At 42.2% G+C, this 15787-nt stretch overlaps 1 protein-coding gene across 1 annotated transcript; it reads left to right on the forward strand.

Annotated features, from left to right (window-relative positions):
- The first annotated feature begins 1290 nt into the window (after positions 1 to 1290).
- Positions 1291 to 15310, forward strand: LOC129546316 (uncharacterized). The gene is made up of 4 exons (XM_088830479.1): positions 1291 to 1305; positions 9117 to 9243; positions 9743 to 9838; positions 13065 to 15310. The coding sequence occupies exons 1-4, from the start codon at positions 1291 to 1293 to the stop codon at positions 15308 to 15310; spliced, it is 2484 nt and encodes an 827-aa protein (XP_088686605.1).
- Positions 15311 to 15787: the final 477 nt, after the last annotated feature.

Genomic DNA, 15787 nt, shown 5'->3' on the forward strand with positions numbered 1-15787 from the left:
TCATAAACCTAGAAATACAAACATGAAGTAGAGCAGCAACATTTTTATGTGTTGAGAGTGAAAGTGAAGTCACTCAGTTGTGTCTGACTCTTTGCAACCCTATGGTCTGTAGCCCACCAGGCTCCTCTGCCCATCGATTTTCCAGGCAGGAATATTGGAGAGGGTTGCCATTTTCTTCTCCAGGGGATCTTCCTGACCCGGGGATCTTCCTGACCCAGCGATCAAACCTGGGTCTCCCACACTGCAGGCAGACTCTTTACCATCTGAACCATCAGAGAATCCCTTTCACGTATTAATTTATGGGTAAGTTCACTTATGACCTAACACTGATCATTATTTCCTTGGTTGGTCACCAGACAGATTTTAGGGCATCATTTTCAAATGCATCTGTCCCTGCACATACACACTGTTAACCCAATGTCCACTGCTGCCCGTGTTTTATTTTATTTTATTTTCGTGTTTTATTTTAAAGAAAACTGTGATGGAAACACCTCCAGACCCCTGGTCTCTGAAGTAGGAGGCCCCCCACCTGCAGAGAGGTGTTCACAGTGCAAAGCATTTTGTGAAAACCTGTGTCCCCAGGATACAGAGGGGAGTAAAAACAACAACAAAAACCTAAGGACTCTTTGGTAGAATTCTGAGAGCAAAGCCTTGCAGGAACCCGGGGCCCCCAGCTGATTCCCACCAAACACTCACCCATTCCCTCCCCTCCCCTCCCCCAAGGGCACAGGCACTAGCCTTGCAGGGCCACACCCATCCTAGAAAGAGCCCCTCCCCAGGGAATCAGGATGACATTCTTCGTTGCTAAAAGATCCCACCCTCAACCCTCCAGAGCTCTGGGGCAGGCAGAGCTGAGGCCTCCAGCTCAAGGCTCCTGGAAACAGGTCTGCCTCCTGCATAGTTTCAAAAACTCTCTGAGTCAGGAAGCTCAAAAGTTGGGTCCATTATCTATTGTGAATTATTCTGAGGCCTCCTGTCTCTAACGCGAAAAGAAAGAGAACTCTCGGGGTGGTCTGCAAAGAGAGTGGGGAAAGTGAGCACCAGACCCAGGATGTGATTAGCATATCAGCGAAATCTTGATTACCCACTACAGCTCAGGGACAGAGGAAGTCAGAAAAGAGCTCGGAAAAGGGAGAGAGAAACAAGAAGAGGCTCTCTTCTTTTTCACTGCAGCAGTTGAAGGTGAAAGAGCTGTGTGGATGCCTTTAGAGATATTTTCTCAGCATGTACGCTGTTTTGGGACGTAACATCCCCAAAGAAGACGCAGAGCAGGAGGAAGAAAAGGAAGAAATGGCAGCTTCTCAGGTAAACGTCCTGTCCCGGGTCTGAGGCTGTCTGCTTTTCCTCCTGATGCCTGAGAAGCTGCAAACCTTTACTTCTCTGATTCCGATTTTTCTCCCTGGGGGTTTGTTGTTATCGACTTCTTCTTTTTTCTTTTTTTCTTATAAAAGTGAAGACTGGCTCTTTAGACTGCTTCTCCCTTGTGTCCCACAGCCTTTTCTTCATTCTATCCTCGCTTTCTACAGACCATGATGAATTCTCAACATGAGTTAGTGACTTTCAACTGGTGAATATATTCCCTTTGTGAGAGATGAAGACGGATATCTGAGATTCCCATTGGAATGTGGTTCAGTGTTGGGATCCTAGGAAAGTAGGGGAAATGCCGTGATGAGTTTATATGTGGATGCAATCCAGTTCTTTAGAACAGGAGTAAAAAATGCCCTTATAAGTAGAATGAACTCAGCAGTCCAGAATTTTTCAGAAAATTTCCAGAAATGAACAAAGTACCAGAGACTATCCTCTATATCGATAAGAAAAACTTACTCTTAAATGTACTATTAGTTTACAGATCATAGGAGGTATATATGCAGTGGAGTTTGCATAAAACTGATGTTTTTCATAACAGATTGAGATCATGGTTTTCATAATATTGCTAAAATACCTGGCAGTGATAATGCATTTTTCCATGTACTTCCTACCCCATGACCTCAGATGTTCACTGGTTCAGGTGCCTCTGTGAAATTCCAGTGCTTTTTTTTTTTATTTTCTGTCTTCAAAAAGGGTCTTGGAAAGAAAAACTGAGGGATATGCAATGGGGAAACTGTTTATCATCTTAGTTTCTCTTTGCTTTGAACAATGAACACTGTTGGCTAAAACAGATGCACAACTTGAGAATTGTGAGTTAAATTTTATTTACAGCAAAATCAGGACAGCAGCCCAGGAGACAGCACCTCAGATAACTCTGAGAGACTGCTCCAAGAGGCAGTGGGGGAAGGTCAGTGTATAAGATTTTAGTGAACAGGGATTTCAGTGCCATCGAGCACTAAATTGACAAAAGCATTTCTGCCAGTCTTGAGGAGCTGATGTCACCGTTCAGTGATTTAGTGCTGATTCCCTGGTGGCTCAGACGGTAAAGTGTTTGCCTGAAATGCAGGAGACCCGGGTTCAATCTCTGGGTCAAGAAGATCCCCTGGAGAAGGAAATGGCAATCCACTCCAGTACTCTTGCCTGGAAAATTCCATGGATGGAGGAGCCTGGTGGGCTATAGTCCAATGGAGTCGCAAAGAGTCAGACATGACTGAGCGACTTCACTTTCTTTCTTCTTCTAGATATGTAGGGGCTTCCCTGATAGCTCAGATGGTAAAGAATCCGCCTGCAATGCCTTAGTTTGATCCATTGGTTGGGAAGATCCCCTTGAGGAAGGCATGAAAACCCACTCCGGTATTCTTGCCTGGAGAATCCCCACAGACAGAGTACAACTGTCTCAGCACACACAGATATGAAGAGATGCAAAGATTGGGATCATGAAAACAGTTCCTGAAAATATCTGACTGTCTAAAGACCTGCTCCACCAGATTCCCTGGAGCACAGAGTGCCTCAGTGCAAGCTGAACTCCTTCAGGGGAGGATGAAGTCAACACTTGCAGCACCATAGGGCTCGTTCTTCCCAGAGGCAGATGGCAAACGCCCTTGTTGTTGTTCAGTTGCTGGCAATGCCCTTGGCAAGTGCCAGTTTGTAGTTGACAACACTCACATGTGTTTAGCAGAGATGCTGGGTTTTGGGAGTGGGGGTTTTCGTCACTCAAGCCCCGATCGTATCATTTCCAGTACACTCCACGCTCACATCACAGACATAGTTTCATCCTATTTCTGTATTTTGCAAAATGTTTACAAGAATCATATTAGTGCTAATGTATGTTCAACAGTGTTAAGTTTTTTTTTTTTTCCTGTGTCAAGTTTTAAAATATAGTTCAGTACAAATGATACAGACTTTCAGGAAATTAAAAAATTCAGAACCAGAGCTCCACTTTATTTTATATTGTTGTATATGTCTGCACTCTAGTCTATTTTTAAAAATTAAAATAATATCATCCTCAAATATTTATGTACATTTTTAATCAGTTAGAAATTATCCTGATGTCATTCTCTATTACTATTACTGAGTATGCAGTCTCATTGTAGTATATGTATGCATAAACATGTTTACATGATTACATCGATTTTTTTTCTTTCTTTTTTTTTTTTTTTTTTAAGACTCCCTGGAGAAGGGAATGGCTACCCATTCCAGTATTTTTGCCTGGAGAATCCCATGGACAGAGGAGCCTGGCAGGCTACAGTCCCTGGGTAGTACCAAAGAGTAGGACACAACTGAGTGACAAAAAACACTTTTCTTGTTTTTAGTATTACTTACAAATACAGAAATTTCTATAAACTTTCATTAGAGTTGTCTCTGTATATTTGTCTGTGTTTTATTAAAGTCTAGAGTCCATAAAGTGAAGTAAAATTTCAGCTCTGCATTAAAAGAATGTCTGTTAAAATATTTGTCAAGAGATGCAACAGCAACATTATTGATTTTAAATTATTTCTGTTGCACATTCAAGACTCTGAAAAACTGTCAGAAAGATATATAGTATATACTAAATAGTTAAAATGGTTCTTGCCACCAAGGTTACAATTCTACGAGACCTGTAAAATCTAGAACGCTTAAATTTCAAAGTTAAGTATGAATTCTTCCCTTTCTATTCTACTTCATTGCTGTTCAAAATGGTCATCCATGGAGCAGAATTTTCAACATTACTAGTTCAAATAAGCCTATTAAAAATGTGGCACACTGAGCCCACCACAGCATGTTTGGAGCAGAATGTGCTTTTAAAAATATTTCCCTTTTATTTTTTTTTTTTTGATGGACAGTTTATCCTGTGTCACAAGAGGACAATACTCAAAAATAAATATGCCAACGTTGATCTGATTATTTTATAATTCCTTTTTCAAGTCATAATAGTTTTGGTAGTAGTTCATGGATCATATCTCATCTTCTTTTCTTGGGGCTAAAAATATGGTAGAAAATATTCAGTTCAGTTCAGTTCAGTCACTCAGTTGTGTCCAACTCTTTGCGACCCCGTGGACTGCAGCATGCCAGGCCTCCCTGTCCATCACCAACTCCCAGAGTTGACTCAAACTCATGTCCATTGATGGAGAGGGCAATGGCACCCCACCCCACTCTTGCCTGGAAAATCCCAGGGACGGGGAGCTTAGTGGGCTGCAGTCCATGGGCTCACTAACAGTCGGACACGACTGAAGTGACTTAGCAGCAGTAGCTGCATGTCCATTGAGTCAGTGATGCCATCCAACCATCTCATCCTCTGTCGTCCTCTTCTCCTCCTGCCTTCAACCTTTCCCAGCATCAGGGTCTTTTCAAATGAGTCAGTTCTTCGCATCAGGTGGCCAAAGTATTGGAGTTTCAGCTTCAATATCAGTCCTTCCAATGAACACCCAGGATTGATCTCCTTTAGAATGGACTGATTGGATCTCCTTGCAGTCCAAGGGACTCTCAAGAGTCTTCTACAACGCCACAGTTCAAAAGCATCAATTCTTCAGTGCTCAGCTTTCTTTATAGTCCAACTCTCACATCCATACATGACTATGGGAAAAACCATAGCCTTGACTAGACAGAACTTTGTTGACAAAGTAATGTCCCTGCTTTTTAATATGCTGTTTAGGTTGGTCATAGCATTTCTTCCAAGGAGTAAGCGGCAGTCACCATCTGCAGTGATTTTGGAGCCCCCCAAAATAAAGTCTGTCACTGCCTCCACTGTTTCCCCATCTATTTGCCATGAAGTGATGGGGCCAGATGCCATGATCTTAGTTTTCTGAATGTTGAGCTTTAAACCAACTTTTTCACTCTCTTCTTTAACTTTCAAGAGGTTCTTTAGTTCTTCACTTTCTGCCATAAGGGTGGTGTCATCTGCATATCTGAGGTTATTGATATTTCTCATGGCAATGTTGATTTCAGTTTGTGCTTCATCCAGTCCAGCGTTTCACATGATGTACTCTGCATATAAGTTAAATAAGCAGGGTGACAATATACAGCCTAGATGTACTCTTTTTCCTATTTGGAACCAGTCTGTTTTTCCATGTCCAGTTCTAACTGTTGCTTCCAGACCTGCATACAGATTTCTCAAGAGGCAGGTCAGGTGGTCTGGTATTCCCATCTCTTTCAGAATTTTCCACAGTTTATTGTGATCCACACAGTCAAAAGCTTTGGCACAGTCAATAAAGCAGAAATCAATGTTTCTCTGGAACTCTCTTGCTTTTTTGATGATCCAGCAGATGTTGGCAATTTGATCTCTGTTTCCTCTGCCTTTTCTAAAACCAGCTTGAACATGTGGAAGTTCACGCTTCACATATTGTTGAAGCTTGGCTTGGAGAATTTTGAGCATTACTTTGCTAGAGTGTGAGATGACTGCAGTTGTGCATTCTTTGCTATTGCCTTTCTTAGGGATTGGAATGAAAACTGACCTTTTCCAGTCTTTTGGTCACTGCTGAGTTTTCCAAATGTCCTGGTATATTGAGTGCAGCACTTTCACAGCATCATCTTTTAGGATTTGAAATAGCTCAACTGGAATTCTATCACCTCCACTAGCTTTGTTTGTAGTGATGCTTTCTAAGGCCCACTTGACTTCACATTCCAGATGTCTGGCTCTAGATGAGTGATCACACCATTGTGATATCTGGGTCATGAAGGTCTTTTTTGTACAGTTCTTCTGTGTATTCTTGCCACCTCTTCTTAATATCTTCTGCTTCTGTTAGGTCCATACCATTTCTGTCCTTTTTTGAGCCCATCTTTGCGTAAAATGTTCCCTTGGTATCTCTAATTTTCTTGAAGAGATCTCTGGTCTTTCCCATTCTGTTGTTTTCCTCTATTTCTTTGCATTGATCGCCGAGGAAGGCTTTCTTATCTCTCCTTGCTATTCTTTGGAACTCTGCACTCAAATGGGTATATCTTTCCTTTTCGATTCTCTTCTTTTCACAGCTATTTATAGGCCTCCTCAGACAGCCATTTTGCTTTTTTGCATTTCTTTTTCTTGGGAATGCTCTTGATCATCCTATACAATGTCATGAACCTCTGTCCATAGTTCATCAGGCACTCTATCAGATCTAGTCCTTTAAATATATTTCTCACTTCCACTGTATAATCGTTAGGGATTTGATTTAGGTCATACCTGAATGGTCTAGTGGTTTTCCCTACTTTCTTCCATTTAAGTCTGTATTTGGCAATAAGGAGTTCATGATCGGGACCACACTGAGCTCCCAGTCTTGTTTTTTGCTGACTGTACAGAGCTTCTCCATCTTTGGCTGCAAGGAATATAATCAATCTGATTTCAGTGTTGGCCATCTGGTGATGTCCATGTGTAGAGTCTTCCCTTGTGTTATTGGAAGAGAGTGTTTGCTATGACCAGTGCATTCTCTTGGCAGAACTCTATTAGCCTTGGCCCTGCTTCATTCTGTGCTCCAAGTCCAAACCAGTCCCCTATAATGAAAAGGACATCTTTTTTGGGGTGTTGATTATAGAAGGGTCGGTGGTGGCCTGCTGCAGGTTTGGGGGCACAAACTAGCAGTGCATGCATGAGATCTTTTGAGGGGGGTCACAATTACCTCCATTACCTCAAACATAGTTTGGCTGGAAGAAGCACAAACTGGAATCAAGATTGCCGGGAGAAATATCAATAAACTCAGATATGCAGATGACACCACCTTTATGGCAGAAAGTGAAGAGGAACTCAAAATCCTCTTGATGAAAGTGAAAGAGGAGAGTGAAAAGGTTGGCTTGAAGCTCAACATTCAGAAAACAAAGATCATGGAATCTGGTCCCATCACTTCATGGGAAATTGATGGAAAAACAGTGGAAACAGTGTCAGACTTTATTTTTGGGGGCTCCAAAATCACTGCAGATGCTGACTGCAGCCATGAAATTAAAAGACGCTTACTCCTTGGAAGGAAAGTTATGACCAACCTAGATAGTATATTAAAAAGCAGAGACATTACTTTGCCAACCAAGGTCCGTATAGTCAAGGCTATGGTTTTTCCCGTGGTCATGTATGGATGTGAGAGTTGGACTGTGAAGAAAGTTGATCGCCGAAGAATTGATGCTTTTGAACTGTGCTGCTGGAGAAGACTCTTGAGAGTCCCTTGGACTGCAAGGAGATCCAACCAGTCCATTCTAAAGGAGATCAATCCTGGATGTTCATTAGAAGGACTGATTCTGAAGCTGATACTGCAATACTTTGGCCACCTCATGCGTTGAGTTGACTCACTGGAAAAGAGTCTGATGCTAGGAAGAATTGGGGGTGGGAGGAGACAGGGACGACAGAGAATGAGATGGCTGGATGGCATCACCGACTCGATGGACATGAGTTTGAGTGAACTCCGGGATTTGGTGATGGACAGGGAGGCCTGGCGTGCTGTGATTCATGGGGTAGCAGAGAGTCTGGCACGACTGAGCGACTGAACTGAACTGAAATAGCAGGGAGGGAACACACCTCCACCCATCAACAGAAAATTGGATTAAAGATTTACTGAGCACAGCCCGCCCATCAGAACAAGACCCAGTTTCCCCCTCAGTCTGTCTATCCCATCAGGAAGCTTCCATAAGCCTCTTATCCTTCTCCATCAGAGGGTGGTGGTTTATGGTGGTTTAGTCCTTAAGTTGTGTCCAACTCTTGCGACCCAATGGACAGTAGCCCGCCAGGCTCCTCTGTCCACGGGATTTTCCAGGCAAGAATACTGGAGTGGATTGCCATTTCCTTCTCCAGGGGAACTTCCCAACCAAGGAATCGAACCGAGGTCTCCTGCTTTGCAGGCAGATTCTTTTCCTATTGAGCTACGAGGGAAGCCCATCAGAGGGTAGAAAGATTGAAAACCACAATCACAGAAAACTAACCAATCTAATCACATGGACCACAGCCTTGTTTAGCTCAATGAATCTATGAGCCACGCCGTGCAGGGCCACCCAAGTCATGGCGGAGAGTTATGACAAAATGTGGTCCACTGGAGAAGGGAATGGCAAACCACTTCAGTATTCCTGCCTTGAGAACCACATGAACAGTATGAAACGGCAAAAACATAGGACACTGAAAGATGAACTCCCCAGGTTGGTAGGTGCCCAGTATGCTACTGGAGATCAGTGGAGAAATAATTCCAGAGAGAATGAAGAGGCAGAGACAAAGCAAAACCAACACCCAGTTGTGGATGTGACCGGTGATGGAAGCAAGGGCCGGTGCTGTAAAGAGCAATATTGCATAGGAACCTGGAATGTTAGGTCCATGAGTCAAGGCAAATTGGAAGTGGTCAAACAGGAGATGGCAAGAGTGAACGTCGACATTTTAGGAATCAACAAACTAAAATGGACTGGAATGGGGGAATTTAACTCAGATGACCATTATATCTACTATTGTGGGCAAGAATCCCTTAGAAGAAATGGAGTAGCCCTCATGGTCAACAAAAGAGTCTGAAATGCAGTACTTGGATGCAGTCTCAAAAATGACAGAATGATCTCCTTTCGTTTCCAAGGCAAACCATTCAATATCATAGTAATCCAAGTCTATGCCCTGACCAGTAATGCTGAAGAAGCTGAAGTTGAACGCTTCTATGAAGACCTACAAGACCTTCTAGAATTAACACCCCCAAAATAAAATATCATTGTGTAAAAATTATATTCTTGTCTAATAGCAGCCACTCTCCTAAATGAAAACCAGGTCTCTGAACTTGCTGTTTCCATCATGGGTCACATTAGGAAGTCTTCCCACAGCCACATGACATCTGTATTTTGTATTTCAGGGACAGCTGACATTCCGGGATGTGGCCATAGACTTCACTCAAGAGGAGTGGGAATGTCTGGACCTCAGTCAGCGGGAATTGTACAGGGATGTGATGGTAGAGAACTATAGGAACCTGGCCTGCTTGGGTGAGGATGACTTCCTTCCAGAATCGCTTGTCTAACCTCAGGGTTTTGGTTCCTTCATTTCTAGAAAGTCTTCTGAAATTTTCTGCTCCGCACATTTGTTTCAGATCTCTGCTTTCTAGGGAAAATGGGTGTCTGTGAGTTTAGAAAGAAAGGCTTCATGAGGATTCATTATGCTTGTAACCTTTTTCTTCCTTTATGTAATATGCCTTCTAGGTTAGTGGTAATTGTGTAAGTTCTGTGGTATTAAATAGTTGTACCTTCTATTAATTTCACATTTCTGCTATTTACTTTTGCCTTGGTGGCACTTGACCAGAGTCTCAGGACCTGACATTTTTGTATTAGTTAGCATTATATAGGTACTTTCATTAAAGTATTTGGGGAAATCATTCTATAGGCTGTATTAACATTCACCCATGCGTTCTCTTCTCACCTGAATACATATTGGATTGGAAAGTGATGAATCTCTGGCACAACAAATATTCCTTTCTCTGATGAACAGGTCTTGTGGTCTCTAAGCCGGACCTGGTCATCTTTCTGGAGCAAATGAAGGATCTCAGGAGTATAAGGAGAATGAAGACAACAGGCCTATACCCAGGTAGGTGTGAACGGATGGAGGCGAGGACTCAGATGAGAGGGCCAGTGAGAGACCTAACTGGGAAGGAAATCTAAAACAGAGTGGCTGTATATACCTATAGTTGATTCTGTGAGAATCAGTGAGGAAGTCATCCTTTGTCATGTGGTTTGGGAAGATCTGCTTCAGTGGAAATGATTTTGGAGAAGTCTGGTTTCATTTCTGTTGCTGTCATAGATGGATATCTCCTGCCCTGTTCTGCCTCTTTAATCATTCATGAATTCATCTCCACTGATTGCTTTTCTCATTCACAGTGAGAATGAAAATTCTCCTCTTGGCCTGTGAAAACCTGCATGAGTTGGCTGCTCTTTCATTTCTTGGGGATCCTAGGAAAACTGTGCACACTTCTGAGTGACTATATGATACTCCTTTTAAAGTTTGTTTGTACCTTTAAAGAGAACTGTGTTCCTAGACTGCCAAAGTCCTAGGAATACTTAGGACAGATTTTTTTTTTTTTTCTTTCTGATTTATAGTTTCCATTCCACTGGAAGCTGCAGATATGACCTTATTCGTGTCAAACTCAAGTAATGTCTTCACTGCATAAAGCAAAACCTCCCTAAAATGGGAAAATGAAAGTCTCATGGTCACTTTAAGGTTCTCTTTTCTTTATACGAAATCATGTTAAATACCTAAGTGTATTTGTCCCAATTCCTGAATGATAAAATACTTTAATATATTCAATTACCTCAAAGAATTTTAAAATAAATTGGCATAAGAACTTAGAACATTTTCCATATTTGTAATGGTTGATTTTTCGATAATATATAGAAATCTTGTTTTTTAAGTTCTCAGTGGAGTGTAGCTGTTTACAAGGTTCTGCTGCTGTGCAGCAAACAATATCAATTATACATATATATAGCCACTCTGTTTTAGATTTCCTCCCCAGGTAGGTCTCCAAAGAGTGCTGAGTAGAGCCCCATGTGTTTCCATCATATTTTTAAAGTCTCATTTCTTATTTAATTTCTTAAAAACTACTAGTTTGTTCATTTATCTTGTACATTATGTGCTTCTCTAGACTCTGTCTTATAGGTCCTCACTTGCGAGGACATTAGTTCTATGTCATATCATTTATGATTTTTAGATTCAAACATCTAATAGAAAACTCTCAAATAAAAACACAGGTGATGAGAAGTGAATTAAAGAATTAATAGGCACCTGCTGCTGCTGCTAAGTCACTTTAGTCGTGTCCGACTCTGTGTGACCCCATAGACGGCAGCCCACCAGGCTCCCCCGTCCCTGGGATTCTCCAGGCAAGAACCCTGAAGAGGGTTGCCCTTTCCTTCTCCAATAGGCACCTAGTACTTGTGAAAATGCTTGGTGTCTCAATTTAAGAGGACTTTAAGCAAAAAGTCATCATTTGATTGCCTCTCATCTTCACTTAGTTTTTATCTAAGCAGGTTTGTATCTTGCTTCCTCCACACCATACCATACTTCTATGACCTCTCATTCTGTCACATAATCTGTGTTCATGTCTCCGTTCTGCAGGCTGCAGGATCCTAGTTCCTCCTGCTGTGGTGTCTGTCCCCTGGTGGGTGAGGTTGGTCCAGAGGTTTGCACCCTTATCCCCTTGATCTGGGCTTTGACTGTTGTTACTGTGACCTGAGCCTGCCCTGGATATTGAGGGGAACTTCCCCTTGGTTCTGTGGCTGTCACTGTCCTGTCTGTGGTGGGCTCTGCTCCCTGGTTGGTGGAGTAGAAGCCCCCAGATCTGTTTCTTCGCTATGATTCCGATCTGTGGTGGAGGCAGGTGGGATTGGAACACACCCACTGGGAGAGAAGCCCCTGAGGATTGCTCCTCTGGGGATGTTCACCTTGGGGAGTGCTCTGGGTGTCACTTTTCATGCTTTGTGTGAGTCTCATGTGGCCCTTTGTTGGCACTGCCCTTGGCCCCACCTCAACCGTGGGTATGCCGGCACATGGTCCTGGCATCTCTCAGATGTTGTCTTCAGCAGGTCACCAGCATAGATCCTGTCAGGTCCCAGTATGGCATTCATCATGGAGCTGGACCCACTGTGGTGCTGTGGGGCAGCTCAGACTCTGGCCTGGCCCCGCCCCCTAGTGTAGGAGCCCACAAAGTCTACAGCTGCTGAAGCTACACCTGCTGTGACTGGGGGAGCCCTCCTTGTCTACTCAGATGTTCTAAAGGGGCTGAGTTTACAGAGACAGCTGTGATGGTATAGAAACGAGTTTGTGCAGCTTCCAGTAGCGATATCAGCTTTACTTCCTTAAATTGCCAGACCCTGGGGCCCAGCAGTGCTTCAGCCCCCTCTGTGCATCTGGATAAACTACAGGCACCTGCTCCCGAAGTTTCCCAGAGTCCACCAGTCTACCCTGGTAGGGAGGGGCGCAGAGGAAGAGGCAACAGCTGGGTTCACGAGAGCACCCACCCTAACGGAGCCCTTCCTAGTGCCTGGTGAGGAGGGGCCGGCACAGGGGGAGAGAGGCTGCAAACGGTGGTGGGTCTTCGCTTTGGGCATCACTCAGCAATGGCGCTCTGCGCTATGGAGGTTCAGGTTTCCTCCCCAACATCCCGTTTGCAGAGCTCCTCCCTCCCTGCCTTTCCTGCAGGATGTCTCCTTACAGCCCACAGCAGTCCTCTGCCTCGGTCTGCTCTCCACACCCCACATTCCAGCACCCAGCCCTTGTCTGCAGGGATGGACACCCTCTGAGGCTGGGTGGGCAGGGCTGGGGTCAGTACCCTGTATGCAGGTCTCACTCTGTCCTGCTGTCACAGGCTGGCTGCCGTGTTCTCTTCCCACAGAGGATGAGGCTCCTCTTCTGTCCCAAAGGGCTCCCCACCAAGTGAGGAGCTTCTGCGGATGTGGAGACCTCTCCCCTCTTCAGATCCCCCCAGGGTTGCAGACCCCATCCCACTTCCTTTCCTGTTCTTTTTCCTTCTTCTTTCTTTTGTCCTACCTAGCTCAGCACGAATCTTTCTTGTCCTTTTAGATTTCCAAGGTCCTCTGCTAGTGTTCAGCTGGGCTCTGTGAGAACTGTTCCATTTCTGATGTATGCTTGATGCATTTGTGGAGAGAGATGAAGTCCATGTCTGCCTAATCCTCTGGCATCTTGATCCTCCTATCTCTGTTTTATTTTTAAGCTAGCGAAGGGTTCTTCAATTTTCTCTAAATCTTTAAGGATATTCACTGAGAATAGTAGGTAAGAAAACTTATTCTTTGGTATCTTTCAGCTATGTCTTCTCAAGACACCCAGGATTTGATGCCAAAGAAACCAAGGGAAGACGATTTGTTCCCAAAAGCAAACCTAGGAATATATGAAAGATTTCACCTCAGAAACTTGCAATTAATGAAAGACTCAGAACATACAAGGGCATGTGAAAGACAGAGAGGATGTTTACATGGGCATAGAGAAATTGAGGCCGTTTCCCATAATGCAGACATTACTGCAGAAAGAAATGAGCTACATGAGTCAAACTGGGGGAAACACCCATTTCCGTCTTCAACATCTGCTGAGAAATGTAAGTTTTTCAGAAAAAAATTACATCGTTTTTTGAAACATACTTGTTCTCTGAAAGGAAACGTGGAAAATCGGGAAGGTCCTCCAGTCTCTATTGTAAATACTCATTCAAACCACTCTGAGCACAGGCTTCGATTAAGCATGTATTTAAACATGTCTGAAAACCAGAAATTTAAAAATGATGGGAAAAACTCACAATATAATCAATTTGAGGGATCTGTGAGCAGGAAGTCATTATTCTTCCACCAACAGATATTTTCTCTCCATTCCAAGAGGTATAATGTTGATGATAATGGAAGAGATGTAATCCAACCATCATTGTTCAATATATCCCATGATATGGTTAATATGGAAGAACTTTCCATGTGTAATAAAATGAGTCAGACCTTAAGTAAGTGCTCCAGCTCCAATAATTACACAATTATTTATGATGGAGTGAAGGTCTATTCATGCAATGAAACCAGGCATAACTTTGAACAACATTCAAACTTTATGGAACATCAGGGAGCTCAATCTTCACACAAGGATTCTAAAAGTAATAAATGTAGGAATATCTTTTATCAAGCATCAGGTCTTCCTCTAAATAAGAGTATTCATAGTGGAGAGGAAACTTACAATTGTAGTGAATATGGTATAGTTTCTAATCAGTCTTCAAATCTTATTCAACAGCAGAGGATTCAGAATCCACAGAAACGTTACAAGTGTAATAAATGTGGGAAAGCCTTTAGTAACCCATCTAATATAAGTAAACATAGGAAAATACATTCAGGAAGGAAACCTTTCAAGTGTATAGAATGTGCCAAAGCCTTTACTCAGAGTTCAAATCTTAGTCAACATCGACAAATCCATACTGGCAGAAAACCTTATAAATGTAAGGAATGTGGCAAAGTGTTTATCTATTTCTCAAATCTCAGTCAACATCAGCGAATTCACATTGGGGAGAAACCTTATAAATGTACAAAGTGTGGCAAAGCCTTTAATCAGAACTCAAATCTTACTCGACACCAGCGAATTCATACTGGAGAGAAACCTTATAAATGTAAGGATTGTGGCAAAGCCTTTAGCCGGCGCTATGGTCTTACTCAACACCAGCGAATTCACACTGGAGAGAGACCTTTTAAATGTAAAGAATGTGGAAAAGCCTTCAATAAAAACTCAAATCTTACTCAACACCAGCGAATTCATACTGGAGTGAAACCTTATCAATGTAAGGATTGTGGCAAAGCCTTTAGCCAGCGCTATGGCTTTACTCAACATCAGTTAATTCATACTGGAGAGAAACCTTATAAATGTAAAGAATGTGGAAAAGAGTTTAGTCAGTACTCAACTCTTACTAAACACCAGCGAATTCATACAGGAGAGAAACCTTATAAATGTAAAGAATGTGGAAAAGCATTTAATAAAAACTCAACTCTTACTAAGCACCAGCGAATTCATACTGGAGAGAAACCTTATAAATGTAAGGATTGTGGCAAAGCCTTTAGCCAGCGCTATGGTTTTACTCAACATCAGTTAATTCATACTGGAGAGAAACCTTATAAATGTAAAGAATGTGGAAAAGCCTTTAGTCAATCCTCAACTCTTACTAAACACCAGCGAATTCATACTGGAGAGAAACCTTATAAATGTAAAGAATGTGGAAAAGCCTTTAATCGAAATTCAAATTTTACTCACCATCAGATAATTCATACTGGAGAGAAACCTTATAAATGTAAAGATTGTGGCAAAGCCTTTAACAAGCGCTATGGCTTTACTCAACATCAGTTAATTCATACTGGAGAGAAACTTTATAAATGTAAAGAATGTGGAAAAGCCTTTAGTCAATCCTCAACTCTTACTAAACACCAGCGAATTCATACTGGAGAGAAACCTTATAAATGTAAAGATTGTGGCAAAGCCTTTAGGCACAGCAGTCATCTCACTAGGCATCTCAGTGCACATACTGGAGGGAAACCCTAGTAATAAGTGATGGGAGAAGTTTGTCCTAAACATACACATCAGAAAACACGAGACCATTTATATAAGAAAGATGTGGAATGATGTAAAAATGTAAAAGAAAAAAAATGTAGAAAATGGTTTAATGAAAAATGAAATCTAAATAAATACCAGAAAATCCATACTAGAAAGCTTTACATCAATCCTGTTTTTCGAAGTTGCTCTTAAAGAGAAGTACTATAGATAGTGATCCACGGTTAAAACAGATGGAAAATTGATATGTTAGTGTGGATCACAAGATGAAAGGTTGATGTTTAGAAAGGTACAATTATTAGCAACGCATCCTTGTTTATATTGACATGATTTGTGATTATTTGAAAATGAATGTAATTCCACTCTCTAATTACTCCATGATATGCTTCATTTCTAGTGTGTATGCAAACTTATGTTTTTGATGGTTGGTACCTCAAAGATGAGAGAAGCCCTTCTATCTAGGGAGAA

The sequence above is a fragment of the Moschus berezovskii genome, chromosome 22, assembly GCF_049115385.1.
Source record: "Moschus berezovskii isolate FMDL1 chromosome 22, NW_MosBer_1.0, whole genome shotgun sequence".
NCBI lineage: Eukaryota > Metazoa > Chordata > Mammalia > Artiodactyla > Moschidae > Moschus > Moschus berezovskii.

Bases quoted from the DNA above. Each gene is read 5' to 3' on its own strand.
- LOC129546316 (XM_088830479.1), top strand. The intron at 9,244-9,742 runs GTGAGGATGACT...TCTGATGAACAG, and splicing joins TAGGAACCTGGCCTGCTTGG to GTCTTGTGGTCTCTAAGCCG. The intron at 9,839-13,064 runs GTAGGTGTGAAC...GGTATCTTTCAG, and splicing joins GACAACAGGCCTATACCCAG to CTATGTCTTCTCAAGACACC.